The 19,258-nt window shown below is 43.1% G+C and overlaps 1 protein-coding gene across 1 annotated transcript; it reads right to left on the reverse strand.

The window, feature by feature from the left end:
* Positions 1 to 1,098: 1,098 nt before the first annotated feature.
* tmem97 (transmembrane protein 97) lies at positions 1,099 to 15,964 on the reverse strand. Its single transcript, XM_072589214.1, has 3 exons — positions 15,780 to 15,964; positions 11,126 to 11,270; positions 1,099 to 1,456 (listed from the first exon to the last, which is right to left on the reverse strand). Exons 1-3 carry the CDS (start codon positions 15,939 to 15,941, stop codon positions 1,206 to 1,208), a joined length of 558 nt encoding a protein of 185 aa, XP_072445315.1. The 5' UTR covers positions 15,942 to 15,964; the 3' UTR covers positions 1,099 to 1,205.
* Between the last annotated feature and the right edge of the window lie 3,294 nt (positions 15,965 to 19,258).

The raw sequence follows: 19,258 nt of genomic DNA on the forward strand, positions 1-19,258 counted from the left end.
CTCATAAGTATTTAAGCTATATTAGGTATTTAGATGAACAGGTGAAGATTAGAAATGTCATAGCAAACATGCTGGAAAATAGGATTGGAGTAAATAGATACTTGATGATTGGTGTGGAGATAACAAGGGCCTCTTTTCATGCTGTAAAGTTCAATGCTCGTGTCAACTTTTTAGCATAGGCAGGGTAGTACTGGGTTCATTTGAGCTTTGAAACTCAATTAACCCTTCCTTACATATAAGTTATGCACTTGCACACCTTCTGTGTTATAGGGATGAGCCAGATTTTGATGGGCTAGCACCCAATCTACTTTGTTCCCCAAAGCCAAAAATACACCCCCATGAGCACACAATATCCAGCCCAAAATTGTTCATTTCTGAAGAAGGGCTTATGCCTGAAACGTTGATTCTCCTGTTCCTTGGATGCTGCCTGACCTGCTGCGCTTTTCCAGCAACACATTTTCAGCTCTCATCTTCCTACTGGCCAGGTAAAAAGACTTTCTGAATGTAAAACATGTTGTTAATAAGCATTTTTGAAAATTAATTCTGCTCCTGATTGTGAAACAAAATCTATACAAAACAATTGAAACATCAGTGATGAATAGTCAAAGAACAAAAAATTCAGGGCCGAAATCATTTCTCTAAACAGAAAGCTGGTTGGTTGAGGACAGGAAAATAGGATAATTTAAGGGCAGAAGTTGAAGGTGGATTTCCAAAATCAAGAGTTAAATCAGAGAGTCCAACCCATAGTCCTAGGACCACAAGCAATTTCTGTGTGTTGGAAATTTGCCTGTCAAAATTCATTGTGACATAGTGTGCCTAAAAGCTCGATTCGAATTTATTGGCCTCGGCAATTGGGACAGGTTGGTCTTATCCTGATTGGTAAATCAGAATACCAACATGTATTAGTATCAGCAACAAGATACATATAAATAGATTGGAATTTGGATTTGACCTTGGTGACTTCCTGAATCTCCATGACACGCTCATTAATGATTCAAAGAAAAATGCTTGAACTTTGGAATCCTGTCAATTTTAAGTGAAAATACTCCTACTAAACAAACAGCAACCCATCTCTGACAAATCTTCGCACACATCTGATTTAATTCAAATTTACAATTTTATTGGAGCAATGTCATCAAATTACGAGACAGTAATTTCAAATCGAGTACTGAAATAAATGGGAAGTCATTCTCAGGTGGTAACAGTTACTGTCTCTTCTTTTCCTCATCAGGATTGTACCTTTTGTTGAAAAGCATAGACATTAGGATCAAAACAGGGATTAATAAATAGGGGATGTAAATAGCTGAGAGAGTTAAACGTTCTGATGTGGATTTTGGTCCTGGATACATCGATTTTGAGAAGTCATTAAACAGAATATGTGCGAGGATGGCAATAACTGTTGTAGTCACATGTGTGGAGTATATGATAGCGGGTGTCCTTATCCATGAGCAATTTCCTGCATATAAAAGTAATACAAAATGTTATATTGTTGATCATACATCCCTATGTGTGGGTTATCCCAGGCATAACACTTGAAACGCAAAATAAAATGTTACGTTGTACAGATGGTAATTATTTGAAATTTTTCAAAATTACAGCAACTCAATTTCCAAGACATCCTTGAAGGGACAGGACTTGACTTCAGACTGACTAGTTCACATAGGGCAAGTCTGATCCTGCTTCATTATTGGGTGAAGGCAACATGTCTCGTGTGGCAACGTGTGGGAAATCTTGTGAATCCAAGCTGACAGCCATACAAACAGTGGTTGACACCAGGGAGTAAACCTGCAGTCTGCTTGAAACAGTAAAGTTTGCTCTGCAGAAAAACTCTTGACAGGGAAAAGCAAAGCACGAATATAAGAACATGAGAACCAGGAACAGGAGTAGGCTAACTGGCCCTTCGAGCCTGCTCCACCATTCAATAAGATCCTGGCTGATCTTTTCATGGACTCAGCTCCACTTACTTGCCCACTCACCATATCCCTTAATTCCTTAGACCCAGTAGATCTGATATTCCTGACTTTGTGGTTTGTCAGATTACAAACAACACTTGTCTGTTTTTCCAATGCCAGCCTGAGTGACTCAAATGATTTATCTCTGTTGGAGAAAGCAAATGAACTCTGAGCCGTCTTTAAAAGCTTTCAATGTTTTTTCTGATGCAGACTTATTGAAGCATTCGCGCATCATAATAAATGACAAGCAAACCTCAAGTAGTTTATCTACCAAACCCAAAATGGCATGATTGATATTGATTTGATCATTTGTATTTTTTTCAACTGCTGTTCCTTGACCATCACTAAGTCACTAACTGTGGTCAAGACTGCTGCCAAATAATTCAAGATTTTGAAGTGCTGCTCTGACAATTAATGGGAAATGAGCTGCCAAAGCTCAGAATTGCTTCCTACTCCTTCCCAATGCAGTGGCAATAATGGCAATTTTGTCAGTCATCCCCCTCCAACAACACAACAGTGATGGGTTAAAGTGAAGGGAATTTCATTGAGAAGCAACATTTAGGCCACAATTAAACTCCATAAATTTTAGATTGGTTTATGTTCAGGACATTGGGTTCTGGTGAGTTGTCTAACTAGGGCAGTACAGAAGGGTTTAAGCTAAGCAGTGGGATGGAATCATGTGAGGGATGATGTTGTGAATTAAAAGAAATCAAGAAAGTAATGCAGCAAGTTGGTAATTTGGGTAATGATAACCAGGAAGAGGCAGAACATGCAAACAAGTGCACCAGCACATAAAACCAAAGACTGCAAAAATAGTTAAAGAAAAAGGACAAAGGTTATATCAAAATGAACACAGCAATTGCAAAAAAAAAGGATGCATTGTTGGCAAAGATAGAAATAAATATGTGTGAAGCAATCCCCATTACAGAGGCATTATTGCAAGTTGACCAAGGCTGGAACCTGAATATTGATGCATATCTGACATATTGAAATGACATGAAGTTGGAAAAGGTGTTGGAGTACTTCTGTTAATTAAACATGACATTGTAATGGAGAGGGATTACCTTAGCTTGAAAGAGCAAGTCGTCAAATCAGTTTGGATAAAGATAAGCAATAGGAAAAATAAGAGGTTACTTGCAGGAGTTAGTTTTGTTGCGGATACAGTTTTTATTTAAGGACCACAAGTAACTGGAATATGAAACTGTTTGAAAAGTCAGTTCTGATGAAGAGTCACTGGACCCGAAATGTTAACTCTGTTTTCTTCCCATAGATTTTTATATCCTTTTATTTTATTTTAGTGTTAAGGGATCAAAACTGTACACAGTGCATCAGATGTGGTCTCAGCAATGCCCTGTACAGATGCCGTCAAACATTCCTGCAATTAAACCTTAACCTTTTGTCAAAAACAGCATCATTCCACTTACCTTCCAAATCACTTGCTGCATCTGCAGACTGACTTCACATGATTCATAGAACATAGAAAAATACAGCGCAGTACAGGCCCTTCGGCCCTCGATGTTGCGCCGACCGAAGCCCACCTAACCTACACTAGCCCAATAACCTCCATATGCTTGTCCAACGCACGCTTAAATGACCACTGATACTGACAGGGCATTCCATGAACTCACAACCCGCTGAGTAAAAAATCTACCCCTAACATCTGTCCTATACCTACCACCCCTTAATTTAAAGCTGTGTCCCCTGGTAACAGCTGACTTCATTAGCAGAAAAAGGTTCTCACTGTCAACCCTATCTAAACCCCTAATCATCTTGTATACCTCTATCAAATCTCCCTAAACCTTCTTTTCTCCAATGAGAAAAGCCCCAAGTGCCTCAGCCTTTCCTCATACGATCTTCCTACCATGCCAGGCAACATCCTGGTAAACCTCCTCTGCACTCGTTCCAATGCCTCCATATCCTTCCTATAATATGGCGACCAAAACTGCACACGATACTCCAGATGAGGCCGCACCAGAGTCTTATACAACTGCAACATGACCTCAGGACTCCGGAACTCAATTCCTCTACCAATAAAGCCCAGTACACTATATGCCTTCTTCACAGCACTATTTACCTGGGTGGCAACTTTCAAAGATCTGTGTACATGGACACCAAGATCCCCCTGCTCATCCACACTACCAAGTAGTCTACCATTAGCCCAGTAATCCATCTTCTTATTACTCCTACCAAAGTGAATGACTTCACACTTAGCTACATTGAATTCCATTTGCCACCTTACTGCCCAGCTCTGCAACTTATCTATATCCCGCTGTAACCTGCCACATCCTTCTTCGCTGTCCACAACTCCACCGACTTTCGTGTCATCCGCAAACTTGCTCACCCAGCCTTCAAGCCCCTCCTCCAGGTCATTTATAAAATGACAAACAGCAATGGTCCCAAAACAGATCCTTGTGGAACACCGCTAGTAACTGCGCTCCAAGATGAACCTACACCATCAACTACTACCCTCTGTCTCCTTCCAGCCAGCCAATTCCTAATCCAAACCTCTAATGCACCCTCAATGCCATACCTCCGTAGTTTTTGCATTAGCCTGCCATGGGATACCTTATCGAACGCCTTGCTAAAATCCATATACACCACATCTACTGCTTTACCCTCGTCCACTTCCTTTGTCACCTTCTCAAAGAATTCAATAAGGTTTGTCAGGCACGACCTGCCCTTCACAAAACCATGCTGACTATCCTTGATCACATTATTCCTATCCAAATATTCATAAATCCTATCCCTTATAATTCTCTCTAAGACTTTGCCCACAACAGAAATGAGACTCACTGGCCTATAGTTACTAGGGCTGTCCCTACTCCCCTTCTTGAACAAGGGGACCACATTCGCTATCCTCCAGTCTTCTGGCACTATTCCCGTAGACAACGATGACATAAAAATCAAGGCCAATGGCTCCGCTATCTCCTCCCTAGCTTCCCAGAGGATCCTAGGATAAATGTCATCAGGCCCAGGGGACTTATCTATTTTCATCCTTTCCAGAATTTCCAACACCTCTTCCCTACATACCTCAAAGCCGTCCATTCTAATTAATTGTGACTCAGTATTCACATCGGCAACAATGTCCTGTTCCTGAGTGAATACTGACGAAAAGTATTGATTTAGTGTCTCTCCAATCTCCTCCGCCTCCACGCACAACTTCCCACTACTATCCTTGACTGGACCGATACCTACCCTAGTCATCCTTTTCTTCCTGACATACCTATAGAAAGCCTTTGGGTTTTCCCTAATTCTACCAACTAAGGACTTTTTATGTCCCCTTCTCACTGCTCTTAGCTCTCTCTTTAGATCCTTCCTGGCTACCTTATAACTCTCAATCGCCCCAACTGAACCTTCACGCCTCATCTTTACATAGGCCGCCCTCTTCCCTTTCACAAGGGATTCCAATTCCTTGTTAAACCACGGCTCCCTCACAAGACGCTTTACTCCCTGCCTGACTGGTACATACTTATCAAGGACACCCATTAGCTGTTCCTTGAACAATCTCCACATATCATTTGTGTTCTTCCCTTGAAGCCTATTTTTCCAATCCACGCATCCTAAGTCATGCCTCACCACATCATAATTTCCCTGCCCCCAGCTATAACTGTTGCCCTGCAGTGCACACTTATCCCTCTCCATCACTAGAGTAAAAGTCACCGAGTTGTGGTCACTGTCCCCGAAGTGCTCACCTACCTCCAAGTCTAACACCTGGCCTGGTTCATTACCTAGAACCAAACCCAGTATAGCCTCACCTCTTGTTGGCCTGTCTACATATTGTGTCAGGAAACCCTCCTGCACACATTGGACAAACACCGACCCATCTAACGAACTCGAGCTATAGCTTTCCCAGTCAATATCTGGGAAGTTAAAGTCCCCCATAACAACCACCCTGCTACTTTCACTCTTCTCCTGAATCATCCTCGCAATACTTTCCTCTACTTCACTCGGACTATTAGGAGGCCTGTAGAAAACTCCTAACAGGGTGACCTCACCTTTCCTATTTCTAACCTCCACCCAAACTACTTCAGATGCCAAGTCTTCCTCCATCACCCTTTCTACTGCTGTAATACTATCCTTGACAAGCAATGCCACACCTCCCCCTCTTTTACCCCCATCTCTGACCCTACTAAAACATTTAAACCCTGGAACCTGCAACAGCCATTCCTGTCCCTATTCTACCCACGTCTCTGTAATGGCCACAACATCGAAGTCCCAGGTACCAACCCATGCTGCAAGCTCACCTACCTTATTTCTTATACTTCTGACATTGAAGTATACACACTTCAAGCCACCTTCCTGTTTACAGGCACCCTCCTTCGAGATCAATGCCATGTTCCTAACCTCCCTACACTCAAGGTCCTGTACCCTAAAGCTACACTCCAGGTTCCCATGCCCCTGCAGAGCTAGTTTAAACCCTCCCAAAGAGTACAGAAAACCTCCCCCCAAGGATGCTGGTGCCCCTCAGGTTCAGGTGTAGACCATCCTGTTTATAGAGGTCCCACCTTCCCCAGAAAGAACCCCAGTTATCCAAATACCGGAATCTCTCCCTCCTGCACCATCCCTGTAGCCACGGATTTAACTCCTCTCTCTCCCTATTCCTCAACTCTCTATCACGTGGCATGGGTAACAAACCAGAGACAACTCTGTTCGTTCTAGCTCTGAGCTTCCAACCTAGCTCCATGAAAGCCTGTCTAACATCCTCACCCCTCTTCCTACCTATGTCGTTGGTGCCAACGTGGACCACGATCTGGGGCTGCTCCCCCTCCCCCTTAAGGACCCGGAAAACACGATCAGAGACATCACGTACCCTTGCACCTGGGAGGCAACATACCAATCGGGAGTCTCTGTCGCCCCTGCAAAACCGCCTATCTGTGCCCCTCACTATTGAGTCCCCAATAACTATTGCTCTGCTCTTCACCACCCTTCCCTTCTGAGCAACGGGGACAGGCTCCGTGCCAGAGGCCTGAACCTCGTTGCTTACCCCTGGTAAGTCATCCCCCCCACAAGTATCCAAAACGGTATACTTGTTCTTGAGGGGAATGACCGCAGGGGGTCCCTGCACTGGCTGCTTCCTCCCACTCCCCTCACTATCACCCATCTCTCTATAACTCTCGGAGTAACTATTTCCCTAAAGCTCTGATCTATGACCACCTCTGCCTCCCGAATGATCCGCAGTTCATCCAACTCCAGCTCCAGTTCCCTAACACGGTCTTGGAGGAGCTGGAGATGGGTGCACTTCTTGCAAGTGTAATCAGGAGGGACGCTAGTGGCTTCTCTCACCTCATACATGTTGCAAGAGGAACATTGCACTGCCTTCGCTGCCATCCCTCTAAAAGGTAAACTTTTAAAACTAGATCTAAAGAAACAAACAAGCAAAATGCAGCACTTACCTGCTTATCACAATGGGTCGTATTATTAGGTTAGAGGAGGAGGGCGGGTGGGAGGCTCTATCCCTGTAGTGCCTCGGGTTCCTCGCCTGCGCGCTTTTATAAGAAAAAAAACCTTCCCAGGTAAGCTAGCGCGACACCAGCTTCCAGGTCCGCTAGGCGCTTAAAAAAACTTTAAATTTTAGCCTTTAAAAAAACAATAACTGGACTATACCGCGACTTAAAAAAAAACCACCAACAGCCGTTTCCTGTCAAATATTGCTGCCAGATTCTGCCAAATATTGCTGAAATTCACCAGAAATTTGTTTTTGTTTGAAAAGTTAAATGGCTTTGTGGAAAGCAGACAGTCAAAGGTTTTGAGAAACAAAACAAAGTCTTACGGCTTTAACTGGATAGGATCATTTGGAAGAGTCCCTAGAAACAACATCTGAACTAAAGTTGCTGCTTTCAGAACACACCAGCTAAAAGAACAAACTGCCAAGATGCTAGCAGCAACAAGAAACATCTCTCTATACAGCTGGGCAAGCTTCGTAAATATCTCTTTTAATAAAATATCTTCTGGCAATTCAACAAAGTTCCAGAAATCTGCATTTTAAACTTAATTAAAATTGATCTGTTACTTATAATTCACACTCATCGAAACAACTCTCATCTAAAGATTTTCCATTGCTGCTGTCACTGCATTACAATTGGAACAACTGGAAATTTGACTGGACCATGAGAAATCTTCACTTCTTTTACCCTTTGAGTTCAGATCCTTGATCCATCGGGGTGTTTCACCCATTTATATTTTTAAAAACTCTCCAGATTTGTACTGTCTCATCTGTCATATGATTGTATACATTTGGATTATAGAGACATAGTTTAAATCTGAGCAGTAGCTTAGTTTTGATTTAAACAATAAGTAGTGCAACTAGTTAAGAATCATTTTGCTGATAATAAATGAGGTATCGTTGAGCTTATTGAAGAAACCAGCGCCGTAAACAGTGCAGACTATAGCCACTGACAAGAACTAGGAAGTGGGGAAGTAGTAGTTGAATGACCAAACTGCAGGAGACCTAAGTGGACTATCTGGGAGAAATCCCTGAATTTGAAAAGCTTTGAGGAGCGAAAGATCCCGTTTTGAGATTGGGAACCAAGGTAATCAGTGTAGTGTGGTTACAGGAAATTAGCAATAGGAGTTCCTCCGGATGTACATGGCACCTGTCTGATTAGAGATTAGAAGTTAAGATCCTAACAGATGTGCAATGTTAGGTGAAAATCTGTTGTAATTAGACCAATCATCTACTTTATACTTGTGCATTAATGTTTATAAAGACTTGTTGCTAGTGGAAAATAATGGACCTAAACTTAAAAACTGTGTTACATAAAGGAGATAATGAAATCAAGGGTTACACTGGGGAGGGGAGGGTGCAGTGGCAGTCAGATATGTGGAGTTGAGATCACATTCAGATCAGCTGTGATCTTCTGAATGGCAGAGCAGACTCAAAGTATCAAATGATCTACTCTCACTCTCATCTTAGAGTCATAGAGCTGTACAGCACAGAAACAGACCCTTTGGTCCAACTTGTCCATGCCGACCAGATATCCCAACCCAATCTAGTCCCACCTGCCAGCACCCGGTCCATATCCCTCTAAACCATTCCTATTTATATATCCATCCAGGTGCCTTTTAAATGTTGCAATCGTACTAGCCTCCACCACTTGCTCAGCTCATTTCATACACGTACTACCCTCTGCATGAAAATGTTGTCCTTCGGGTCTCTTTTATATCTTTCCCCTCTCACCCTAAACCTATGCTCTCTAGTTCTGGACTCCCCCACACCAGGGAAGAGACTTTGTCTTTTATCCTATCCATGCCCCTCATGATTTTGTAAATCTCTATAAGGTCACCCCTCAGCCTCCGACCCACCAGGGAAGACAGCCCCAGCCTATTCAACTTCTTATAGCTCAAATCCTCCAACCCTGGCAACATCCTTGTAAATCTTTTCTGAACCCTTTCAATTTTACTACATCCTTCCGATAGGAAGGAGACCAGAATTGCATGCAATATTCCAACAGTGGCCTAACCAATGCCCTGTACAGCCGTAACATGACCTCCCAACTCCTGTACTCAATACTCTGACCAATAAAGGAAAGCATACCAAATGCATTCTTCACTATCAAGGAGCTATGAACCTGCAATCCAAGGTCTCTTTGTTCAGCAACACTCCCCAGGACCTTACCATTAAGTGTATAAGTCCTGCTAAGATTTGCTTTCCCAAAATGCAGCACCTCGCGTTTATCTAAATGAAACTCCATCTGCCACTTCTCAGCCCATTGGTCCATCTGATCAAGATCCCGTTGTAATCTGAGATAACCTTCTTCGCTGTACCACAACACCTCCAACTTTGGTGTCATCTGCAAACTTACTAACTATACCTCTTATGCTCACATCCAAATCATTTATATAAACGACAAAAAGTAGTGGACCCAGCACCAATCCTTGTGGCACTCCACTGGTCACAGGCATCCAGTCTGAAAAATAACCCTCCACCCTTATTGAGCCAGATCTGTATCCAAATGACTAGTTCTCCCTGTATTCCATGTGATGTAACCTTGCTAACCAGTCTCCCTTGTCGAACGTCTTACTGAAGTCCATATAGATCATGTCCACCACTCTGCCTTCATCAATCCCCTTTATTACTTCTTCAAAAAACTCAATAAGTAGCAAACAGCCATTTTTAAAGACAAAATTCAGCCCTAGTATATGAAGGTGAAATTTAAAAACTGTCCAAACATGAAGGATGTTCTTTCATGAAGAATAAATGCCTTGAACCATGCTGGAGGGTGCAGAATTGGTAATCCAATAAACTGCTGTCCATTTCACTCTTGATTTAAAGCACAATGGAGTCAGATTCCTGGTTCTGACAGTGCTGCACCTCAAACTGGGCAACATCATTTTCATCTGCAAAGTCTTCTCAAATAGAGGGTGGCAATGAATACAAAAACAAGGAGGTGGTGGTGAACCTATACAAGACCTGGTTTTGATGAGTGAACTGGAGCAGTTTTAGAAGTTGCATTTATGAAAAGATTTTATGGCCAGGGTAAAAGGTGCAACAATCACTTGGATCTTTCCCAAAGTTAGAATAGATATTTATGATGAGAAAGGCAGAGACCTGTTCATGAAGTGTCAGGCATGAAGAGTGGTATCAGAGAAGTATTCAAAATAATGAAAGAGTTTGAGACAGCAAGTAGCAAAATACTTCAGTATCAGTGAACCTAAATTTATGTTTTTTTCTTAGAATCAATATTAGAGCAATAAAGGGAGACGTCTGAAGGTTTATTTTCATGTGAATTGAAAGGCAGAATTCGTTACCATAGGTGATTAAAAAGACAAGTCAATCACAACATTTTGCAGGAAAAATAAAAATGTTAAAAGATACAGGGAACTGGGCTTAGGATTGATGGCTTTATTGGCTAATGACTTCTATTAGTTTAGAATTTCTCTCTAGGATTGGGAAGTGTACCAAATGTGATGCAACTGAACATAATCTTAATATAATTATTGCAACCAAAGTGTCCCATGAAATTGTTGGAGAAAGAAAATCCTGTTTATTGTTCCATAAATTTTCATATAGTATTAATAGGCCACAGTAAGACAAACATCCACACTACTTAATATATAATACAAAATAATGGCACAATCCTGATGACACTGCAGTGAACAATGCTAATATAGTTGCGTGATGGTGATGGGGATTACAAAGAAAACTTTCAAACATGAGTAATTATCATACTAACCTTTGTAGAAAGCATAAGCTGCAACAGGAAAAAAAGGTAACTGCAGCAATGCCTCACAAAGAATAAACGCTTTAAACCACGCTGGAGGGTCCAACATCATCGGATCTTTGAATCGAGCTGCGTACCATTTTAATAAATCTTGCAGCTGAGGAAAGAAATAGAGTTTAAAAATAGTTTCCTTTGGAACTGTAATCAAAACCTTTCTTATGCATTCCACTTTCAGGGTCACCATTTGATATTTAAGAACCATTGTTCAGAAATTGTCATTGTTAGACAAGACCGACTGCTGCATGCTTTCCCTGTTTAACCATTCAAAATGCTACCAGCAAAAGCATAAAACTAATGCAACTATGCCCTGAAGATTTCCACTGGGGTCAGCCTCTTTTGGTCCAACAGATAAGATCAAAATAGCAAAAGACCTTAGAAACTGCACAGAGCTGAATACTGGCATGGATTAAGTTGCACAAATATCACCAGATATTGATGACATTCCCTATTGAGCAGTCAGGGTAGGAAGGAATTTGTTAGCTATTGTTTGGTGTGAAAGTTTCCTTAAATACTAGGCAACAAGTGAATGTAGTAGAGTTTCCTAAGACATCGAGCACAGTGAGAATGTAGCGTTGCCTTTGTTACAGTGTGGAGAGGCTTTCTTATATACCAAGCAATGAGTGTTTGAAGGAACATTTTTACGTTCATGAGAAGGGTAAACCAAATTTAAAATAAATGTGTGTATTCAATGTCAATTTCATTCTCAACAAAGAATGTCCTGGATTGCCACTTGTCAATTTGCTGTAAGGTTACTCAAGCCCACACTGGGAATCACAGGTATTTGAGGAAGTCTTAGTTTGACAAGACACCTTGGTCTCTACTCCCCTTGGCTGAATTCAGGCTGTCTATCAGGTTTCAAGTTGTGAATGCTGCCAGCTGTACTTACCTTGTACCCACAGTTGTGTGAAAATAACCCAGTAGTACCTCCCAACAGTCATCTGTCCATTTTAAAACTGTGCCTTCAATGCTGCATTGGATATCACAGCAACATGGAAGTTTTAAACAGTCCATTCACAGCTTTTTGTCACTGAACTAAAATTACCCTAAAACATCACAAATTATTGTTTTACTCCAGTTCCTTAAACCAATTACTCAATGCTTAAATGAAAGAATGACCTTCATTTATATATAGTACCTTTCACAAAAGCACTTTAAAGCTGACAAATTACTCCAAGTGTTATCACTGATATAACTTAGGTAATGAAACAGCAAGTTTTTGTACAGCAAGCTCCCACAATGATGTAAGCATGACTGTCCATTCCTATGCTGTTGAATGAGAGTTAAATATAGACGGTCACATCACATGGGTAATTCGCTCGCTCATTTTCAATTAGTGCCATAGGATCTTCCACATCCAACCAAGAGGAACTGTGGTTAAATGCCTCATCCAAGGTAAAACCAATGACTGCAGATGCTGAAAACCAAATACTGGATTAGTGGTGCTGGAAGAGCACAGCAGTTCAGGCAGCATCCAACGAGCAGTGAAATCAACGTTTCGGGCAAAAGCCCTTCATCAGGAATAAAGGCAGTGAGCCTGAAGCATGGAGAGATAAGCTAGAGGAGGGTGGGGGTGGGGAGAGAGTAGCATAGAGTACAATGGGTGAGTGGGGGAGGAGATGAAGGTGATAGGTCAAGGAGGAGAGGGTGGAGTGGATAGGTGGAAAAGAAGATAGGCAGGTAGGACAAGTCAAGGAGACAGTGCTGAGCTGGAAGTTTGAAACTAGGATGAGGTGGGGGAAGGGGAAATGAGGAAGCTGTTGAAGTCCACATTGATGCCCTGGGGTTGAAGTGTTCCGAGGCGGAAGATGAGGCGTTCTTCCTCCAGGCGTCTGGTGGTGAGGGAGCGGCGGTGAAGGAGACCCAGGACCTCCATGTCCTCGGCAGAGTGGGAGGGGGAGTTGAAATGTTGGGCCACGGGGCGGCCCCTTCCTGGACCTCTCCATCTCCATTAGTGACAACCGACTTGACACTGACATTTTTTTACAAACCCACCGACTCCCATAGCTACCTGGATTACACTTCTTCCCACCCTATCTCTTGCAAAAATGCCATCCTGTATTCCCAATTTCTCCGCCTCTGCCGTATCTGCTCCCAGGAGGACCAGTTCCACCATAGAACACACCAGATGGCCTCCTTCTTTAGAGACCGCAATTTCCCTTCCCACGTGGTTAAAGATGCCCTCCAACGCATCTTGTCAACATCCCGCACCTCCGCCCTCAGACCCCACCCCTCCAACCGTAACAAGGACAGAACGCCCCTGGTGCTCACCTTCCACCCTACAAACCTTCGCATCAACCAAATCATCCGCCGACATTTCCACCACCTCCAAAAAGACCCCACCACCAGGGATACATTTCCCTCCCCACCCCTTTCCGCCTTCCGCAAAGACCGTTCCCTCTGTGACTACCTGGTCAGGTCCACACCCCCCTACGACCCACCCTCCCATTCTGGCACTTTCCCCTGCCACCGCAGGAACTGTAAAACCTTGTGCCCACACCTCCTCCCTCACCTCTATCCAAGGCCCTAAAAGAGCCTTCCACATCCATCAAAGTTTCACCTGCACATCCACTAATATCATTGTATCCGTTGCTCCCGATGTGGTCTCCTCTACATTGGGGAGACTGGGCGCCTCCTAGCAGAGCGCTTTAGGGAACATCTCCGAGACACCTGCACCAATCAACCAAACCGCCCCGTGGCCCAACATTTCAACTCCCCCTCCCACTCTGCCGAGGCCATGGAGGTCTTGGGCCTCCTTCACCGCCGCTCCCTCACCACAAGACGCCTGGATGAAGAACGCCTCATCTTCCGCCTCGGAACACTTCAACCCCAGGGCATCAATGTGGACTTCAACAGCTTCCTCATTTCCCCTTCCCCCACCTCATCCTAGTTTCAAACTTCCAGCTCAGCACTGTCTCCTTGACTTGTCCGGACTTGTCCTACCTGCCTATCTTCTTTTCCACCTATCCACTCCACCCTCTCCTCCTTGACCTATCACCTTCATCTCCTCCCCCACTCACCCATTGTACTCTATGCTACTCTCTCCCCACCCCCACCCTCCTCTAGCTTATCTCTCCACGCTTCAGGCTCACTGCCTTTATTCCTGATGAACGGCTTTTGCCCGAAACGTCGATTTCGCTGCTCGTTGGATACTGCCTGAACTGCTGTGCTCTTCCAGCACCACTAATCCAGCCTCATCCAAAGGTCAGCACCTCCAGCAGTGTGGCACTCACTTAGTGCTGCATCAATGTTGATGTTTGCATTTACTTACTGAAGTGTGACTGGGGGGGAAATAACGTTGTTTGGAATATTAGGGCCCGACTGCATTGTGTAAAAACTACCCGAGGTCATAAGACAATCACTCCACTGGGGTTTGCTGGATAGTTATTAACTGCGATGTGAACTAAACGCAAGTCTCTCAAAAAATGAATAAACCTGAGTTTCTATGAACCAGGTCCAAGATTAGTGTCTCGAAGAATGGTGGATACATGCACTGTTTTATTGCTGGAGCTCAGTGACACTATCAAATCCAGAAAACGCTCACTGTGCAATGATAACTGGTCCAGTGACAACTGCCTCAACAGGAAATGGGGTAACTGAGGGCAATGAATCCTTGTACAAGGTCAGAAAGTTCAATAGGAACCAATGTGATGGGAACCGGAGCAAATCCAGTTGGTGGCAGCCCAACTGGAACCAGTTCAAATTAATTCAATGGAAACTTGTTTAACTGGAACTGTTGCCCCATCTTTTCTTCAATGCAACATCCCCAGGTTAATAAAAGGAATATTCGAAATCTAAAATAAATACAGAGAATGCTGCAGAAACTCAACATGTCAAGCAGCATCTGCAGAGATAGAGACTGAGTTAAACACTAAAATAAAACATAGAAGTGCATATGTTGGAAATCTGAAACAAAAAAACAGAAATTGCTAGATAAACTCAGCAAGTCTGGCAGCATCCATGGAGAGAGAAAAACAAAGTTAACCTTTTGAGTATTTTCGAATATCGCGTTCAATTTGGTGAATAGCCAAGGTCTAGTTCTCTCGATAGGGGAGTCCAAAACTAGAGGGCATAGGTTTGGGTGGGGGCAAGATATAAAAGGGACCTATGGGGCAACTTTTTCATGCAGAGGGTTGTACATGTATGGAATGAGTGCCAGAGGAAGTGGTGGAGGCTGGAATAATTACAACATTTAAAAGGCATCTGGATGGGTATATGAATAGGAAGGGTTTAGAGGGATATGGGCCAAATGCTGACAAATGGGACTAGATAAATTTAGGATATGTGGTAGGCATGGATTAGTTGGACCGAAGGGTCTTTTTCTCTGCTGTCCGATTCTCTGACTCGATGAGTCTGGTGACCCTTCTTCAGAAGAGTCTTGCTGACTTTGTCCAGTAATCTCTGTTTCTTTCACAGTTAAGTCCTCTTGTGTCTCTACCTCAGGACTCGGGTTAATGATGCTCAGGGATCGTGTGGGGAACACAGGAATTCACGAGGTTTTTATTCCGGATCAGAAAGGGAGTCACGGGTTCGCACAGTCTGAGTGAGAGCTGTGAATCCTGTCCATATTGACAGTTCATCCAGCGGGGGAGCGGAAGGTAACACTCACCGCGGGCAGGTATAAGTCCCCGGGCAGCAGAGCCTGCAGATCGATGGCTAAAGTTATGGGGATGTGTGTGAAGAAATAGCAGGCAAAGACCCACTCGATCAAACGGCTGTAAGACGCCATGGTGCTCTCTGTGGGATTGATGAAGGAAGAGTCGCCTGACATCAGCTCGTCCTGGTTTGGGAAGCGATTGGCTCACTGAGGGAAGGCGGAGTAATGTAGTATGTACCAACTTCAGACTGATGTGTGATCAATGAACAGCGGCTGTTAGGGATGTGAAACGAACCTGCTCCTCCTCCCACAGATGGTGTTAAAAATCGCACAACACCAGGTTATAATCCAGCAGGTTTATTTGGAAACACACTAGCTGATGAAGGAGCAGCACTTGGAAAGCTTGTATTTCCAAATAAACCTGTTGGGACTATAATCTGGTGTTGTGATTTTTAAAAAAACTTTGTCCACACCAGTCCAACACCGGCATCTCCAAATCATGGATCCCAAGATGCTGTCAGACCTACTGAGTTCTTCCAGCAATTTGTTTATTTCTCCGGGATTAATAAACGCTCAGTTTTGTTAAATAGCCTATAAACTCTTTTCAAAGTGAACACGTGTGACTCCAGCCAGTCTGAGGGACTCTGAACTTGTGTTTTAACATGTCTCCAGGATCAGCTTGAGTTTATTTTGATAATCACAGCTGAAAACCGCTATCGAGAGAGGCTGGGGCTGATTTCCCTGGAGTGTTGGAGGCTGAGGGGGTGACCATATAGAGGTTTATAGAATCATGAGAGGTCATGGATAGAATAAATAGACAAGGCCTTTTCCCTGGGATGGGTGACTACAGAACTAGAGGGCATAGGTTTAGGGTGAGAGGGGAAAGATATAAAAGGGGCCTGAGATGCAACTTTTTCACGCAGAAGGTGGTAAGTGTATGGAATGAACTGCCAGAGGAAGTTGTGGAGACTGGTACAATTATCACATTTAAAAGGCATCTGGATGGGTATATGAATAGGAAGGGTTTGGAGGGATATGGGCCAAGTGGTGGAAAATGGGACCAGATTAATTTAGGATTTCTGGTCAGCATAGGCAAATTGGACTGAAGAGTATGTTTCCATGCTGTATATTCACCACGATTCTTTAAACGCCTGTGGGCTCTTGACAAAGTTAACGGTGCCATTTAAACAAGTTGTTGCTCTCTAGGAATTACGGATGGAATTGAGCCCCGGCTATGGGCATCTTATTTTTTGGGTGGTGGGTGAAACATTGGTATTAAAATTGCATTTATATTTTTAAGGAGGCGGGGGTCTGGTAGACACAGCAGTGAATGTTCACAGTAATGTGATGGAGCCAGGAATTAGACATGGCTTCAAATCCCAGCATGAGAGATGGTGAAATTTGTATTCAATAAAAATCTAGTTTTATGGTAACACATAACTATCAATTTTGATTTTAAAAAATGCCATCTGGTTAGTGAAGGAAAGTAGCCCCCTCATTTGGTCTGGCCTACATGTGACTCCAGAGCTAAAGCAATGTAGCTAACTCTTAATTGTCCTCTGGGCAATGGGGGATGGCCACTAAACGCTGGCCTAGCCCATAACCCATGGACACATCTTAAAATGTCAACTTTCAGGACTATACAGATGTGGGAAAATTAAAGTTATTTGACTGGGCTATGCCCTTGGGAACATTTGATACAACCTCCAGGACTAATGTCCAATCAAAGATAATAAACCTGTTACAGATGGAAAACATGGCTAGGAATCAGACACAAATCAGAAAATGGTGGAAATATTCAGTACATCAGGCAGCATCATTGGAAAGAGAAACAGAGGGTATTGCATGATTATTTGGTCAAACAATAATGTCCAAGTGTGTGGGGAAACAATAGAAGATTGGTACTGGGTAATAATGCTGATTTAATGAGCTGGTGGGCTGTATGTTAACACTTTTGTGATTCCGAGTTAACAGGTAGAGGCAAATGAGCGAGAGGCTTCTTTAAAATTAAGGCATCCTTTAGATCTAATTTATCAATGGCCTTTTGCAGCAGAGGGGCACAATCAAACACTTTGCAGATGAGGAAGGCTTTTAGACTTGGTACTGCATCACTATAACCCTTACCTGCACATTGCCAAACTACCATTATCACCACCCTGACCCCATCTACACTCCTACCACCACACACCCAACTCCTCACTCAAACTCCTCCATTCACAACCCCCCCCATTCCCAATCCTAGTCTGTCATTGGAAGGTTACCTCAGACAGCAGCTGAACTGGTCCCTGCTGTCGTTGGAACCTGGAGCCCAACTGGAAAATCCCAGTCAGCCTCTGTTAACTGGCTTCAAGTGTCTATTCATTAGGTTAATTGACTACGTGTAGGTGCTTAGCTCTGCTATTCCCCAGCTGTGCCTCTGGGAGTATGGCATGTGTGTGGGATGGGATCAGGGAACCAGCATGCAGGTAGCATTGCCATTTCCAGTATCTACAATTCCTGGCTCAGAATCATGGCTCTGCTGTTTGGAAATTCCTGTCCAAAGTCCTCTACTTCTCCCTGTTCCTTGACCAATTGTTTAATAAATTACATGGCATTAACCAAACTCTGGTCACTTTCCCTAATTTTCCCCATCAAACCAAGAAAACTTTCATTCAGCTTGGGTTTTGTAATCTACTCCTGGAGGTGCGAGGGTAGGTTTTAAGACAGTGGACTCCTGCTCTAGTTAATTTGCTCAAGAGCCCCTAGGAAACAGAATCAGATAAAGAATGCCTGGGGATTTAGACATCAAATACATTGGTGGACTGCTACAACTTCAGCATAAAGTCTTCACTGTTAACTGAAATACGAACATCATTTGCAACACAAGTATCAGTAACTCTACCAGCTTTACATTGTTCTCCTCCTGACAGTATGTTTAAATGGAAGAATACGTGATCCATGGGTTTTACTGCTTCACAGAGACAGGACCCCTGTGTGTTAATTTCCACCTGCCAGGATTACTATCAATGGCTATTTACAGCTATTTCTCTTGGGTTTCTGCCAAACCCTCCATGAAATTCAAAGGACAATCTCAAAAATGCACATTACTGTTAAAATTATACAGGCTTGCTGTGCTAACTTGGAATTTATAGCACGTTCTTGTTAAAGGTTACATCAGCAAATCTATTTTTGACTGGAGCCTTTCATGAAAATTTAAACACATTGTAATTGCTAATAAAGTTAAAATGCTCATTTATTACAAACGGTAAAATACTTCAGATGGTGGAAACCTGAATAGAAAATGTTGGAAATACTCAATAGGTCAGGCAATATCTGTGGAAAGAGAAACAGAGTTAGTATTTCAGGTCAGGAGCCTTCTGACTAAAAGAATATGAATCGATTTTCTGCTTCATACTCCATTGTGGCAGGTAGATGTAGGGTTATACACAGCATAAGGAATATTATGTGATGTGGAAAGGAGCAAACCAAAACACTGCATGTTAACACTAATG

This window comes from Chiloscyllium punctatum, chromosome 19 (genome assembly GCF_047496795.1).
Source record: "Chiloscyllium punctatum isolate Juve2018m chromosome 19, sChiPun1.3, whole genome shotgun sequence".
In the NCBI taxonomy this organism is placed as follows: domain Eukaryota; kingdom Metazoa; phylum Chordata; class Chondrichthyes; order Orectolobiformes; family Hemiscylliidae; genus Chiloscyllium; species Chiloscyllium punctatum.

What these genes read in the sequence shown, in the direction of transcription:
- tmem97 (XM_072589214.1), bottom strand. Translation starts at nt 15,941, where the DNA reads ATGTCAGGCGACTCTTCCTTCATCAATCCCACAGAGAGCACCATGGCG. An exon ending in GGGACTTATACCTGCCCGCG is followed by an intron (nt 11,271 to 15,779) that starts GTGAGTGTTACC and finishes TTCTTTCCTCAG; the next exon opens with CTGCAAGATTTATTAAAATG. An exon ending in AGCTTATGCTTTCTACAAAG is followed by an intron (nt 1,457 to 11,125) that starts GTTAGTATGATA and finishes TTTTATATGCAG; the next exon opens with GAAATTGCTCATGGATAAGG.